The sequence below is a fragment of the Paralichthys olivaceus genome, chromosome 12, assembly GCF_024713975.1.
Source record: "Paralichthys olivaceus isolate ysfri-2021 chromosome 12, ASM2471397v2, whole genome shotgun sequence".
In the NCBI taxonomy this organism is placed as follows: domain Eukaryota; kingdom Metazoa; phylum Chordata; class Actinopteri; order Pleuronectiformes; family Paralichthyidae; genus Paralichthys; species Paralichthys olivaceus.
This window is the reverse complement of record NC_091104.1, coordinates 7222377-7236867: the sequence shown is the minus strand read 5'-3', so window position 1 is coordinate 7236867 and position 14491 is coordinate 7222377. Positions and strand designations below refer to the sequence as shown.

General features: G+C 41.3%; 2 protein-coding genes across 3 annotated transcripts; one reads left to right on the top strand and one right to left on the bottom strand.

Moving 5' to 3' along the window:
* Positions 1 to 166: 166 nt before the first annotated feature.
* Positions 167 to 9540, top strand: pygl (phosphorylase, glycogen, liver). Its single transcript, XM_020098173.2, has 20 exons — positions 167 to 651; positions 1219 to 1320; positions 1427 to 1505; positions 1906 to 2009; positions 2594 to 2725; positions 3100 to 3211; positions 3488 to 3570; positions 3683 to 3820; positions 4283 to 4375; positions 4485 to 4631; positions 4943 to 5106; positions 5250 to 5364; positions 5487 to 5588; positions 6492 to 6639; positions 7184 to 7242; positions 7351 to 7492; positions 7772 to 7979; positions 8375 to 8509; positions 8641 to 8707; positions 8860 to 9540. The coding sequence occupies exons 1-20, from the start codon at positions 328 to 330 to the stop codon at positions 9046 to 9048; spliced, it is 2643 nt and encodes an 880-aa protein (XP_019953732.1). The 5' UTR covers positions 167 to 327; the 3' UTR covers positions 9049 to 9540.
* On the bottom strand, positions 9533 to 13955 carry LOC109636451 (lysophosphatidylserine lipase ABHD12). Of its 2 annotated transcripts, XM_020098174.2 has the most exons (13): positions 13814 to 13939; positions 13463 to 13700; positions 12605 to 12707; positions 12251 to 12370; positions 12047 to 12077; positions 11921 to 11966; positions 11574 to 11703; positions 11446 to 11483; positions 10611 to 10690; positions 10445 to 10527; positions 10231 to 10309; positions 10000 to 10133; positions 9533 to 9680 (listed from the first exon to the last, which is right to left on the bottom strand). In XM_020098174.2, exons 2-13 carry the CDS (start codon positions 13563 to 13565, stop codon positions 9653 to 9655), a joined length of 975 nt encoding a protein of 324 aa, XP_019953733.1. In that variant the 5' UTR covers positions 13566 to 13700; positions 13814 to 13939; the 3' UTR covers positions 9533 to 9652. The 2 variants fall into 2 exon arrangements, with proteins under 2 accessions (XP_019953733.1, XP_069391949.1); XM_069535848.1 differs by having other exon boundaries at positions 13463 to 13955.
* Between the last annotated feature and the right edge of the window lie 536 nt (positions 13956 to 14491).

The window sequence follows — 14491 nt, the reverse complement described above, 5'->3', positions numbered from 1 at the left end:
ATGCACATATAGGGTAAAGGCTGGAGTATGGAGTCTCTCTCTGTTTTGCTGATTCATTCATTCCTCCTCCATCACACAGCTCCCCCTCCAGTGTGAGGCTGCTGCCACCAGATGGAGGTGATTCACTAGATGCAGATCAGTCCACCTCCCTGTCTGTAAACACTGTGCGACATTTACTTTGCATATGAGCTTCACACAAACGCACAAGTTTTCATACACTGGTGTCTGTGTTGACTTCCTGCAGCCCAGCAGGGAAAACACCCTCCCCCCTGTCCTCGCCAATGACAGGCAGCACAGGGCGGAGACTGCTGCAGGACAACCACCTCCATGTTCCCACTGAACTTCACCTCCTCGCAGAGCAGTCTCAAGCAACCTCGACCAGGGAGCGACCCAACCTGCCTCCCCAGCATGGCGACCCCTCTCACCGACCAGGAGAAGCGCAAGCAGATCAGCATCAGGGGCATCGTGGGGGTGGAGAACGTGGCCGAGCTGAAGAAGGGCTTCAACCGACACCTGCACTTCACCCTGGTCAAAGACAGAAACATAGCCAACCCCAGGGACTACTACTTTGCCCTGGCCCACACTGTGAGAGACCACCTGGTGGGGAGATGGATCAGGACCCAGCAGTTTTATTATGAGGCTGACCCAAAGGTAAAATAACAACTCCAGTGTTTTAAATTGAAAAAAACTGGTGAACTGGAAAAACAAGTCCCACAGTTTCTTCATTGTAAAACTTCAAGATGTTGCATTTATTTCCTCATGTAAGGGAGAAGCTGGACAGACATATAAAGCAGATATCGATAGTTATCACGATGAATGTCACATTATTATTTATTTTAAGTTTAAAGACTCATTTTATCAAGACTTAGTGAAGTTTGTGGCTTTGAATTCCTCCTTCTGAGCAGAAAACACTTTGCAAGGTGTGTCAGTTTTCTTACATTTACCTTTTAATGGGAAGTAAGTTGTGTGCAAAGTTTTTTTTCCTGTTGCATAAGACTTTCCAAGCAGACAGTATTTGTGGGTCATTGCATCATGTGTACGCAGCTATGTTGTACAGGAAAAGGTTTGGTGCTCCAGTTTTGTGTGTTCGCTGCACATCTCTGCACCCTTATGACACATCAAATATATTTTAGATGAATGAACTATATTAATATTTGTTTTCTTCAGTCTCTGCAAAGACAAACAATCAGTCCTTTCTTTTTTTTTCTTTTCGTGCAGAGGGTGTATTATCTGTCTCTGGAGTTCTACATGGGCAGGACGCTGCAAAACACCATGATCAACCTGGGGCTGCAGAACGCCTGCGATGAAGCAATCTACCAGGTCAGACTGAAACTTATATACGAAACAGAGGCTTCAATAACCTCAAATGCAATGATCATTGAGGTGTTTTTTTTATGGGAATTCTATGTTGCCATCTCTGCTGCAGCTCGGCCTGGACATGGAGGAGCTGGAGGAGATGGAGGAGGACGCAGGTCTCGGGAATGGAGGTCTGGGCAGACTGGCAGGTAAGAGGCTGCAGAAATGGACAGAAAGAGGAAGGGGAAGTTGCAAGATAAGAATTTTAAAAAAAGAGAAGATTCTGCTTTTAAAATTAAAATACAAACCGTTCACCTGTAAATCCAGAAAAATTCCTTAAAAGTCTGTTTTAGCCTGAAAACATTTCTAGGTCCATTACAACCATACTCCATTATTGTTTAAGCAGTTACATTAAATATACTGGTGTGTGCTCACTGAGCATGTGAAGCAACTTGCCGCCACAGAAATGTTGCAACAGACTCTTTAAATGATCAAATGAACACTGAACTTCCATCTCCACTAACTGACGTTTGATTTTTCAATTCAACACTAAGAAGTTAACATTTTTAGATTTTATGTCTGATTGTGAATATCTGTCCTGCACTATAGCGTGTTTCTTGGATTCCATGGCCACCTTGGGTCTTGCTGCGTACGGTTACGGCATTCGATATGAATACGGGATCTTCAACCAGAAGATAAGAGATGGCTGGCAGGTACGCTTGTTTTCTACACGGTTCCGTTTCTACAAAACTCTATCAGCTGTCCTTAACTTTCCAAAATACAAACTTATAACTTTCTTTTCCCTGAAATGACCAGATAAAGATTAAGGGGTTCAGACTCTATGTATATTTCAATTCAAAGAGTTCATAAATCTGTTCTTATGTTTTAGTTTGAAATCCAGGAGTCTCCTCTCGACCTCTGATCTTGCTGTTGGGAGTCAGAGTAAAGTGTGGACATGAATTGGGTCAGACTACATCACAGGCTAATCATTAACTGTGACCTAACTTGTGGTCTATTCCAGTGGTGCGAGCTCCTGCTAGAATTCAATGGAGGTCTGTTTTTTAAAAGAAAAACAAAACAAACAGTCCTGTGATAAGCGATTCCAAAACTTAAGCCTTTTGCCCTTTTGATTTCTGATCCTTCAGTGTAAACATGCACCTCTGACCAGGATCAGTGTTTTATCACAGAGGTGGATGAACCTCTGCGTCTGATCCCTGACGCGAGTGTTGCTCAACCTCTGCTGCATCAACATCATCATCAGTGTCACATTAAAGCTTTCAGGCTGATTTTGACGCAGGTGGAGGAGGCAGATGATTGGCTGAGACATGGAAACCCCTGGGAGAAGGCACGTCCTGAGTACATGTTGCCGGTTCACTTCTATGGACGAGTGGAGGAGACGAAAGATGGCTCCAAATGGATCGACACTCAGGTAATGATGCTGCATTGTTAATCAGGTAAAACTGAGGCTAGAAAAACATTTATTTTGTGATCTATGACCACGTGACTTTCATTTTAAGCTTGAATGGCACTCAGTACAGTACAAACTGACCGTCTCCTTAAATTCAATCAAGCTGCACCATACTGCATATTGCATCTGTCTGATTTTATTCATCAAGGTTTTTGGATTATTTGGAAATCTGTGAAAATTAAATTCCACCTTCCACCGAGTTTAAACTATCCAACAAACAAAAGGTCAGAGGTGAAAATATAACCTCATCGGTGGAGGTATAAACATTTCTAATCTCAGTCTTTCTGCAAAATCCACCTTCACTGTGCAGCTGACGTTCACTTCTGTCCGTGCAGGTGGTCTTGGCGATGCCGTACGACACGCCCATTCCTGGCTACATGAACAACACCGTGAACACCATGAGGCTTTGGTCCGCTCGTGCCCCCAATGACTTTAACCTGAGAGACTGTGAGTCCTGAGGGCAATTTCATGATTTTCTTCTTTTTTTTTTTAAACTGCTATTGCAGAGCAGCTTTAGCTTTCAACAGAAACTTTGCAAGAAAGACGGAAACTTCTGCAACAACCATCGTAACACGCAACAAGATGCAAGTTACCTGTTGCCAAGTTGCTCGAATGCAGTAATTTCTCCTGCAGAGTGTAGATTTTACTTTAAATCACGAGTACTGTCATGTATAATATGTACTGTGTTATCAGTGTAACTAAAATGCATTGAATTGTCTGCAGTCAATGTTGGAGATTACATCGAGGCCGTGCTGGACAGAAATTTGGCAGAGAACATTTCCCGTGTGCTTTACCCCAACGACAATGTAAGTTCAACAGGAAATTCATGTTTCCCTGTGGTTTTGTCACGACGCCAAACTTCTATTATTCTAAGATCGAGGTCTTTACCGTCTCTGGGGTCTCGTCTGTTTGTTTCAGTTCTTTGAAGGGAAAGAACTTCGTCTGAAGCAGGAATATTTTGTCGTGGCCGCCACGTTACAAGACATCATCCGCCGCTTCAAGACCACGAAGAAAGGAACACCTGCCCGCACGTCCTTCAGGAGCTTCCCAGACAAAGTAAGCTTCTCTTTAAGAGGGGTCTGCTGCGGTGGTCATATTACTTCATTTCATTTCCTAACTCGGATCACTGGTCAGTAGCAAGATGTGAATTTCTATGTGAGCAGTTTTTTTTTCTTCCAGAGTCCAACTTGTAATGTTTGCAGACGAGAAATTAGCAAAGCAGAGCCGAGATCTGAGAGAAACATCAGCTGAAGAGATAATCACCATGAAAAATGCTGCAATGTTTGCACTGCTTTGTACAATGGGTTATTAGACTGTTAGGAGAGAAGCTCTGAGGATGTAATACAGTGATTTATATTAAACATTTGCACCGTGCCTCATTATCATGTCGGTGTTTCACTGCTGGATCTTTAATAATACTAATAATAACTGTGGTCATCATAGAAGAATCATCACAATCTTAATGATGTTTTATATTCTTTATCACAGTATAAGTGCTTTTTTTTTTTTTTTTTCCAGGTCGCCATCCAGCTGAATGACACTCACCCAGCCATGGCCATCCCCGAGCTGATGAGAATCTTTGTGGACATCGAGAAGATTGACTGGGACACGGTGGGTCAGAGTCAGATCCTGCTGATTTTTTTAAAGTTTTATTCAACGAGCAAGTTAAGGATTAAGAATTTGACTCAGTGAAAATGTAAAACTCCACCCGGCTCTGCAGGCCTGGGATCTCACCAGACGCACCTTCGCCTACACCAACCACACGGTCCTCCCCGAGGCTCTGGAGCGATGGCCCGTACATCTGCTGGAGACGCTGCTGCCCAGACACCTGCAGATCATCTACCAGATCAACCAGGCCCACCTCGACGTGTGTACTGTCCCTCATAGACAGAAATCCTATTTGTGGTTGTAGTCCTAGATTAATTAAAAAGCAAAATGTGTTTTTATTTTTAAAAAGTCGAAGAGGAGGAAGATGGATTCTGACACCACATAAAGCAGATGTGACCTCTTACATTCATCCAGCTGTCAGCCTCCATTTCCTCATCTTCAAATGTTTTCTTTGTAACCGTGAAACTACATGTAATCATAAACTGATGAAAACGAAGATAACAGGCCTGCTATCCACCAACCTCGTCAATTATGTATGAAACGCCTGAAGTCTTTTCTTTGCGTCTGCAGAGAATCGTAACTCTGTTTCCAAAAGACATCGAAAAAGTGAGGAAGATGTCTCTGATTGAGGAAGACGGCTGCAAGAGGGTGAACATGGCTCACCTGTGCATCGTGGGCTCTCACGCTGTCAACGGAGTCGCTGAGATTCACTCCAACATCATCAAAACAGAAGTGTAGGTTTTCTGCAGATCACATGCAGCTTCATAACTCAACACATCCTGTTCTCATTTCACCACCTGATCCTCTTACTGTATGAACGATATCAGTGTTTCTGTCATTTTGTTGTTTCCTCGACAACATTTCTCATTTTCTGCAGATTTCGTGATTTCCATGAACTGGAGCCCGAAAAGTTTCAGAACAAAACCAACGGCATCACTCCGAGACGCTGGCTGCTGCTCTGCAACCCCGGACTGGCCGAGCTCATCGCTGAGGTTTGTTTAAACTGCCACAGCTGCAAATAGATGAGCTTCGTCTCCTGTCTCTTTTACAGCCTGTGGTGTAAATTATATATGAGAGTTGTTGAGCAGTTTGTTTTGCACACTGTCTGTTTCAGGTCATCGGGGAGGATTATGTGAAGGAGCTCAGTCAGCTGCAGAGGCTCAATGACTTTGTCGACGATGCTGCCTTCATCCGCGACGTCTGCAAAGTTAAACAGGTTCGAGTCCAGAGCAGATAATTAAGTACATTTTAAATTTACCTGACAGAAAAATTATAAGTGTATGAAATTCAACACATTTAACCAGAAGTTCCCAACCTGTGTGCTTTTGAGCCCCACTGCTGAATTTGAGATCTCAATGAGTTGTTAGCAGTTTCACCAAAGAGTCTAATTCTTCTAAACTTCTGAGATGATCTCATTTGAACAAATGTTAAAGGTCACATTTAAATAAAACAAAACAAAACAGCAAAGATTTGAGATGAATACAAGAAATTAAAACAAATTTGTGAATCAGACTTTCTCTGATGACACTAAAGGAAGTTTGGGGACCACTGGACTAAACTACCTAAATATATACGAAAGCTTAAGGGTCATTTTCTGCAGAATATGTATTTTTAAGCCTCTTTAACTCTTTTCTGATTCTGTTCCATCTTTTGCACTTCTGTCCATCCCAAGAGAGGGAGATTTGTGAAAACAGGATATACAAATAAAATCTTGATAATACTTTTATAGTTTAAGTTAAATATATGAATGCAATACTTATACTGCTAATCTAATGTTTTGCAATTACTTTACTGGCAAAGTACTTTGTGCTCCAACCTCTATTGTTCCAGAATATATGTATTTGTTCTCTACACAGGCAGCTGTTATTACTTCACGACACTATGACTGCTCGATGTTGCATAGTTTGTTCTAAATGTCCTGTTGCACCCTCAACCAGCGAGTTGCGAAATCCTCTGACGCGTACATATTTAGCATGTCAGAGCAGGCAGAGACATGACAGTCTTATTCATTTGTTCTTTGCATGATCATATTCAATGCTTCCCGTGCTGCACCTCTGATCCAGCAACTTCTACCTCAGTGAGTGGCCCCCTTAGTCACGCATTTCTCATGTTCTCACAGGACAACAAGGTGAAATTCGCTCAGTACCTGGAGAACGAGTACAGGGTGAATATTAACCCGTCCTCCATGTTCGACGTCCACGTGAAGAGAATCCACGAGTACAAGCGTCAGGTCCTCAACTGCCTGCACATCATCGCCATGTACAACCGTAAGTGAACTCATCATGGGTCTGATGAAGTGATGAGTTACATGACACAGTCTGACGTGTTGCATCTGCAACGTCAATCAAGTGTAGGGAATTTTCCATGAAGTCATCAGGCTGAGAAAAACCTGATCAGCAGTTTACCTTAATGACGGCTTTGTTTGCATCTGAAGTTTCTTTTCACGGGTTTATTTCAAACTAATGTGACATATAGAGAGTTTGTATTGTATCTAATGATGATCCACCAGAACTCCATGAGGAAACTGTTTTATAAAGATCATAAGAATCCATAGAAATAGTAAATTAAGATGTACGATGCGTTTCCAACTTAGTCCCACTATCCAGAAATGAAGCCAAGATATCTCAGATATGAACGCTGCCATCTTTGAGAAAAATACATCTTTATATAAGGTCTATGTGGAAAACATGTTGTGTTTTATATTAAAACTGACCTCCTAACTTCAGAGACGTGAGTTCAGGTGTAGTTTTTTGTTTTTTGTTGAAACTGCATCTCCCATAATGAGTTTGTTTCCTGTGTTTTGTTTCTAAGGCATCAGGAAAAACCCCAAAGCTCCTTTCGTACCACGAACGGTGATCATCGGTGGAAAGGTACCAGCTCTGCCAAATCAAACATATCAAACAATGTAGATGAATCATCGAGGAAAGACAAAGAGTAGAATGTCCTAACAGTAAGTCACCCACTGTCGCTCTCTACAGGCGGCTCCAGGGTATCACATGGCAAAAATGATCATCAAGCTGATCACCTCAGTGGCTAATGTGGTGAACAACGACCCCCTGGTGGGAAACAATCTGAAGGTCATCTTCCTGGAGAACTACAGGGTGTCGCTTGCAGAGAAAGGTACGACACTGAAGACTCAATTTAACATCAGCGCGATTTTTTTAATGGCGTCCAAAACAAAAATGCATTATTTGGAGAAATCTACTCTCGAATCTCAAAATGGTAATAGACAAAAAACATAATTTCATGGAAACTAGTAGTTTTTGCGTAATGCTGCTAATAATCAAACAATCACAGACGAAAAGTTTATTTCCTTTCTAGTCTAAAGGATTATTTACCGGAATTAATTTACTTATATTTCCCTGTTAAATTCTCATGACGCTCTGTGTTTTTTCTCAGTGATACCTGCCACAGATCTGTCCCAGCAAATCTCCACTGCTGGCACCGAGGCCTCAGGAACAGGGAACATGAAGTTCATGCTGAACGGAGCTCTGACCATCGGCACCATGGACGGAGCCAATGTGGAGATGGCCGAGGAGGCCGGAGAGGAGAACCTGTTCATCTTCGGCATGAGGGTGGAGGACGTGGCTGCGCTGGACAAAGAGGGGTAAAGGCTTCTTTTTTTCAGATGTTAAAGCTTCACTCACATCTAATGTCCCTGTACTGTGCTGCTATAGAGACTTCACTTTCTTTTAACCAGGAACAATGTGTGGAATACACAATACACCATGTCTTATTTGCATATGCATATAAGTGTTTGCATATTATTTCAATATAAGTGTTTGCATATTATTTCAATAATTCTCATATCTGTTTACATCTTATTTATCTGTTTATTCAATATGTGTCATTTAATTCAGTTTTGTGCAGTATCCTAATTGTACAATACTACTATTTATTCTTATACTTCTATTTATATGTTTTTTTTAACTTTACTTTTATACCTGCTTTAAATTATATTCCTGAGCTGGATGACAATAAAGTAATTTGTCCTTTTGTCAGCTATGACGCCATGAAGTACTACAAGAAGAACCCTGAGCTGAAACAAGTGATGGACCAGATCACAGGAGGATTCTTCTGCCCCCAGAATCCAGAGCTCTTCAAAGACCTCACTAACATGCTCTTCAAACATGACCGGTGAGCAACACTGCTGTCTTGTGGTAGATTTTGATCCTCACATGATGGATGCTCTGATTCTGCATATTTTTTGGGGGGGGTTTGAATTCATGGTGTCAGGTTTGACAGCTTTATTCTCCCTCTCTCTCCAGTTTCAAAGTGTTTGCAGACTTTGACGACTATATGAAATGTCAAGAGAAAGTCAGCCAACTCTATCAGGTAACATTCGCCTCAGACGGACGTGGATCAAGACATTCCTCTTCTTTTGTTGTCTTGTCTCTTCCCCTTACTTTGATAGGAACCACTGTCCGTTACAGGAGCGACCATGAATTTAAAAAATTGTGATAAAAGGTTTTATTTTTCTCTAAAAGAATCCGAAGGCGTGGACGAAGATGGTGATCAAGAACATCGCAGCCACTGGAAAGTTCTCCAGCGACAGAACCATCACGGAGTACGCGACTGAGGTGTGGGGCGTCGAGCCGACCGACCTGAAAATCCCGCCGCCAAACGAGCCGCGGGAGGCCATCGAGGAAACGGCCAGAGCTCTGAAGAAAATGTGAAGCTGTGTCCAGAACAGAACGGCAGCTGTAATGTTTACAAACTGTTCTTCTGTGCTTTTCACCTTCCTGTCACACGTCACTGAAGTCTTTAAGAGCCTGTTTCAGAAATCACCTCTGCACATACAGATTTCTTTTGCGAACACATTGTCAAAGCACTTGATTCCACGCACTTGCATTGAGGCTCATCTGTTACAGTCCTTCAGCACACGCAGTCAGTGTGGAGCTGCAGTGAATATCATGTTTAAAATTCCTGGTGCACAGGACGTGCGGGGGTTCCTGCACTTCAGGAATTTAGCAGGAGGTCAGTCACCGAACAGTTGACTGACCTGAATTTTTATTCACATTCCTAGACGTTTATGCTGAATGTACTCCAGACGGACTGAAAAAGAATTATTAGATTTATTTGTCTATCGGTATAACTTAAGATTAAGACACAAACCTACGTCATTTGTGATCAACAGTGTTGAAATAAAAACTTTCTGTGTGATGTCCCATCAAGTGCTTTTATTTCAATTTCATTCCAAGTTTTTCCCACTTTTCGCAAAAAAAGATGTACAGAAGCAACAAAACGACAAAAAAAAACGCACTTCTCTCTTGAGCCGCACTACTTTCTCAGCCTCTGTAGAAATCCCCTGCAACACAAGCAGATGGAATAATACGTTAAAATAGTAAACACATAATAATGACTCAGGAGAGCACATACGGCCCCTCAGTCCCTTTACAAAACCATATTTCAGTTCACTAGATCTGGATATTTACATGGATCTGCACCAAATCACAAGAATAATGTTGAAAAACATTTTGCGACCTTGGTTACAAACAGTCGGTGATGAAAACACAACCTCCCTGGTGAAGGTAATTAATTTGGCGTACAGCACAGACGGAAATTATATGTACAAACTTTTGTCTTAGATGATTTTTGTATGTAGTGATATCAATTTTAAAACCTACCTAACCACATTGGACAGATTAGGATCTAAGTAGATGCGGCTGTGGGAGAATCCGAGGTTTGCGCTGTAGGAGATCATCTCAACCTGAACATCTGTGTTGTGTTCTTTCTGAGTCTGGAGTGAGATCTGGTGCAGCTGCAGACAGAAGAAGAAAATGTGCAGTAGTTCAGCAAAGAGGCAGCAACAACCTCCAGTGGGAGATGATCTCAGAGAGATGAGAGACCCACCGCACCTTCAGACCCATGTGATAAGGTACAATATTGTCGTCCTCTGAGTGCAGAATAAGAAGAGGACTGGTCAAGACCTTTAAACTGTGTAGAGATGGAGGATAAATGAATTACACATGTTAAACAAACCTGTACCACAGATGCTATAATACAAACATGTTATTATATCATGTTAAGAAGACATTTGTAAAGTTAAAGTTTGTTTTTAATCACACTTACTTTTCGTCATTTGCAAACACTATTTCGTTAGTTTCAAGTATGTTCCAAAGCAAGCTCTCAAACCCTGGGAGGAACATGTACAGCTGGAAGAGAAAAAAACATTAATTGTGAACCTACAGACACTTGCAGAAGAGAGATTGAGGTTAAAGGTTAAGTGTAACATTACCTTAGCGGCCGGATGAGTGAGTACGACCTCTCCGATGCTTGTGAATGGACCCTCAAGGATTAAAGCATCAACAGCAGAACCTAAAATTACAGACAAAAAAACGTATAGTCACCTCTGCTTATTCTATGTGATTGTACTCAGATTGAGTGGGCAAATTATTTACTACTCCAGGCCTCATTAAGAGTGTGTCCCAGATCCATTTTATTCAGTACACAGTATTATATGTATTTCTCATGTATTTATACTGTCGTATACTATTTATAAAACAAGAAATCAACACACTTAATCATTTCATGTTAAAAGAAAGGCTTCAGCAAATATCAAGGCCTATCAAACTTGACACGAATACTGATAACCCTCCCCATTTATGTGAGATGCTGTCCTTTCTCATGGATGTATATGTAAGTTTGTTGACGCCCTCTGTTTGTGTTTCTTCCTCACTCTTGTTGAGGATTAAGGGCAAAGGATGTTGCACATTGTTTTTCCCGATGAGGCAAATTGTTAATATGGGCTATACACATGAAATTTGATTGGTTGGTTAATAAGATACAGAACCTAAAAAAATTTTAGCTTCTATTTTAGATTTAGGGCAGAATGAAAAATAGCATGACCCTCAAATTAAGCAGCTGCAAATAGAATTCAGTCATCAAAAGTGTAATTTTCCTGCTGTGACATTTCACAATGCTGCCAGTGAAACTTATCACTTGACAGCGGGATAATAAGAAGAGAGGGATGCCAATCAAACACAGTCTTTAACAAAGCCCTTAGAAGAAGTGTAATCTGCCATAATAAGTTATTACAATACTGTGATCGTGCAGGGCCTTTAAAGACTCACCTTGCTCTTGTAGTTTCACCGCAGCATTAGTTGCCACACTACAACAAGAAAAGAAATGTGTTTTAAAGATCAAATGTCAGGCTCAAGTTTTAGCGTCATGAACAAAGGTGAGAATGTGTGAAACCGACCCGGAGCCGAGCGAGTGTCCCCATATGCAGACGAGACTCCCTCTGTTCTGCGTCTTTACCCACTGGTACAGGTAGAGGGCGTCGTGGGTCAGTCCGGCTTCACTTGGCTCCCCACTGGAGTCTCCATAACCTCAGGGACACACAAGTTACAGCCTCAAAGCTGTGATAGCATCCAGACAACTATAATAACATCATGCAACACATCTGATGTGTTATGCTGACATTTGCTTTACAGGTAAAATGATTTTAAGTTCCTCTATTCAGCATTTATAAGCAACACATTTATTACAAGCATTACTGCATGTTATAAAATAGTGGATTTAAGTGTACAACAATAAGCATCTTACCCCTGTAGTCTAAAGATAAGACGTGATACCCTGCTTCACTTAAGATCTGCAAAAAGAAAAATCCAAATTGGATCTTGAAGCTTTAATGTCAAATCTGAAAATGAGTTGTAAAATCAAAAACCTTACCTTCACCATGGCTACTCTGTGATTCATCGCCCTGCACAGATCACATGAGAGAGTAATGAGTACAAACAAACAACTGGCTTTCAGACTCTGACCTACAAAGCCTCGTGTGCATTGTGCCTGTGGGTGAACCAGGGGCTCGTGTAATACCCACTAGACTCTATTAGGATCAATTCAAGGGTTTCTACCCCGCCACTCTCATCCCACCTGGTCCCTGCGTTTCCGTGGAGATAGATAATAACAGGATCGCCGTCTCCCAGGGTCTCCCGGTGCCACTCGGGGCTTTTCCCCGCGGCCTCGTCCCATTGGCTGGCAGGGAGTGTATGCCTGTGAGACGCATGGATAGAGAAGGAGCGGAGAGAGAAAGACTAAGCATCACAGACAAACCCACTTGTCTTTCAACATATACAGTAGCTTCTCAAGTGGTCCTGTGCTGCCAAATGCGTAGATTGCAGTCCCATTCACCGAGGAGCCACCTGTACCAAAATATGCACGTGTTCGTGGTATTCTCAAGAGCCGACGCACTCGAGTGGACACAAAGGGAATCCACAAACGACCCACCATACTCCCACTGAGATCCCCTCCTCTGTGTCGAGGTAGAAGTTGCATGTGTGGTTCACAACGTCTTCAGGTCGGCTGAGATCCGCGAAGAATGGAAACCTCACTGCGGCACACAATCGCACACAAGGTCAGTATCGTTTCATATATTGTACTCTATCATACCATCATGTATCGCATTAAGTATCGCAATATGTATCGTATTGTATCGTATCACATATTGTGTCGTATCTTATCACATTGTATTGTATGATATCGTATCTTATTCTATTGTTTTGAGCGCCATCATATATAATATGTACATTGCACTCTATTGATTCATATAATCTCGTACTCTATCCTATTGTATTGTATTGTTTCGTATCACATCTTATTGTATCTTATTATATAGTATCACAGTATCATATCAAATCATGTTGTATTGTGTGAGGTTTTAAGTTGGTTGAGGTAATGAATGTTTTCAGAACCTGAAGAACAACTCTTTGCTGCAGTCGGTTTTGTTTTTTGAAGTCAATCACTGCTTTTAGTCTTTGTCACACATCAGCTGAGAAACCAGAACATTCTTTAGGATTTTATCTAATTTATTTAAATACATTTGATTAATTTAGAAATAATTTTCGAAATCCAGTGCACATTAACACTAATTATTCTGGCTGTACATGAAGCACTAAACAGTGACAACAGTGTAATATATACATAATATTACTTCTACTGTGGATGTTATGATTCACTCATGGGTCAATGGGCCTTTTCACAGTGTGTTGCGTTGCTTAGATTCAACACGCTGTGTGTGTGTCTTTAATTTAAAACGCACAAACACTGACATGTGGAGCTCTAACAATGAGAAAGCACATTACTTACACAAGTGAGCGAATATGATGTGGCCCAGAATCCAGGGGAACAGGTAGAGAACCACAGGCACTGAGACATAGACGGTGATCACGAACCACAGAGCTCTCTTCATTTCTGCGGAGACAAGGTCCAGACACTGAGTCCCAGTGTCCTGAGGGACGATCACTGTCCTCCTCACAGCACCAGACAGAGGAGGGTCAACGTTCAGCTGAGACAGGTGGAACCCTCTGCTGCTATTGGGTCACCTCTGCTAGAATGAATGGAACAGGAAGACAAGCGGAAGTGGTGTCGTCTGATAAAACTGGAAACAAATGCTGGAGGGAAAAATGATTTTTTCGATTTTTTTTTTTAAATCCAGACCCGCGATGTTGAGCTCATCCAGATGTGGTCAAACCAGACATGAACCCAAACCAGCGGGTCAAACTGCTGCTACCGGTTCATCTGTGTCAGAAACAAAAACAAAACACGCCCAGCTGACTGGTGCCATAGTTCACTGCAAAGCATTGTGGGTATTGGAGTTTTCTTTTAACATCATTACACTGGACGTTCAAGAAATCACTTTTTCTTTTAAAGTCAATCTAGTACCACATCCATGCATGTTTTAATTTAGACTTACTACATGGAATCCTGTTTATATTTTATATCATTGCTCTTTGCATGTTTCCTGTTTATATTTTATATTATTGCTCTTTGCATGTTTCCTGTTTATATTTTATATTATTGCTCTTTGCATGTTTCCTGTTTATATTTTATATTATTGCTCTTTGCATGTTTCTTTATGTTTTATTTTTTCTCTCATTCTTCCTACATTTGACTAATAAGGGATTATATACAATGTACTGATATTCAACATGCGATGGTGAATTTATATCCATATATATATTCATATTAGTACATCAATTTCAATATTTCCTTACAGTCAAATGTGTATAATATGAACATATCCCGTATTTTTATTCATTCTTCTGTTTTTATTAGATTTTTATTTTATTGTCTATCTCATCTGCTGCTGTATCAAGCGAATTTCCCTGACATGGG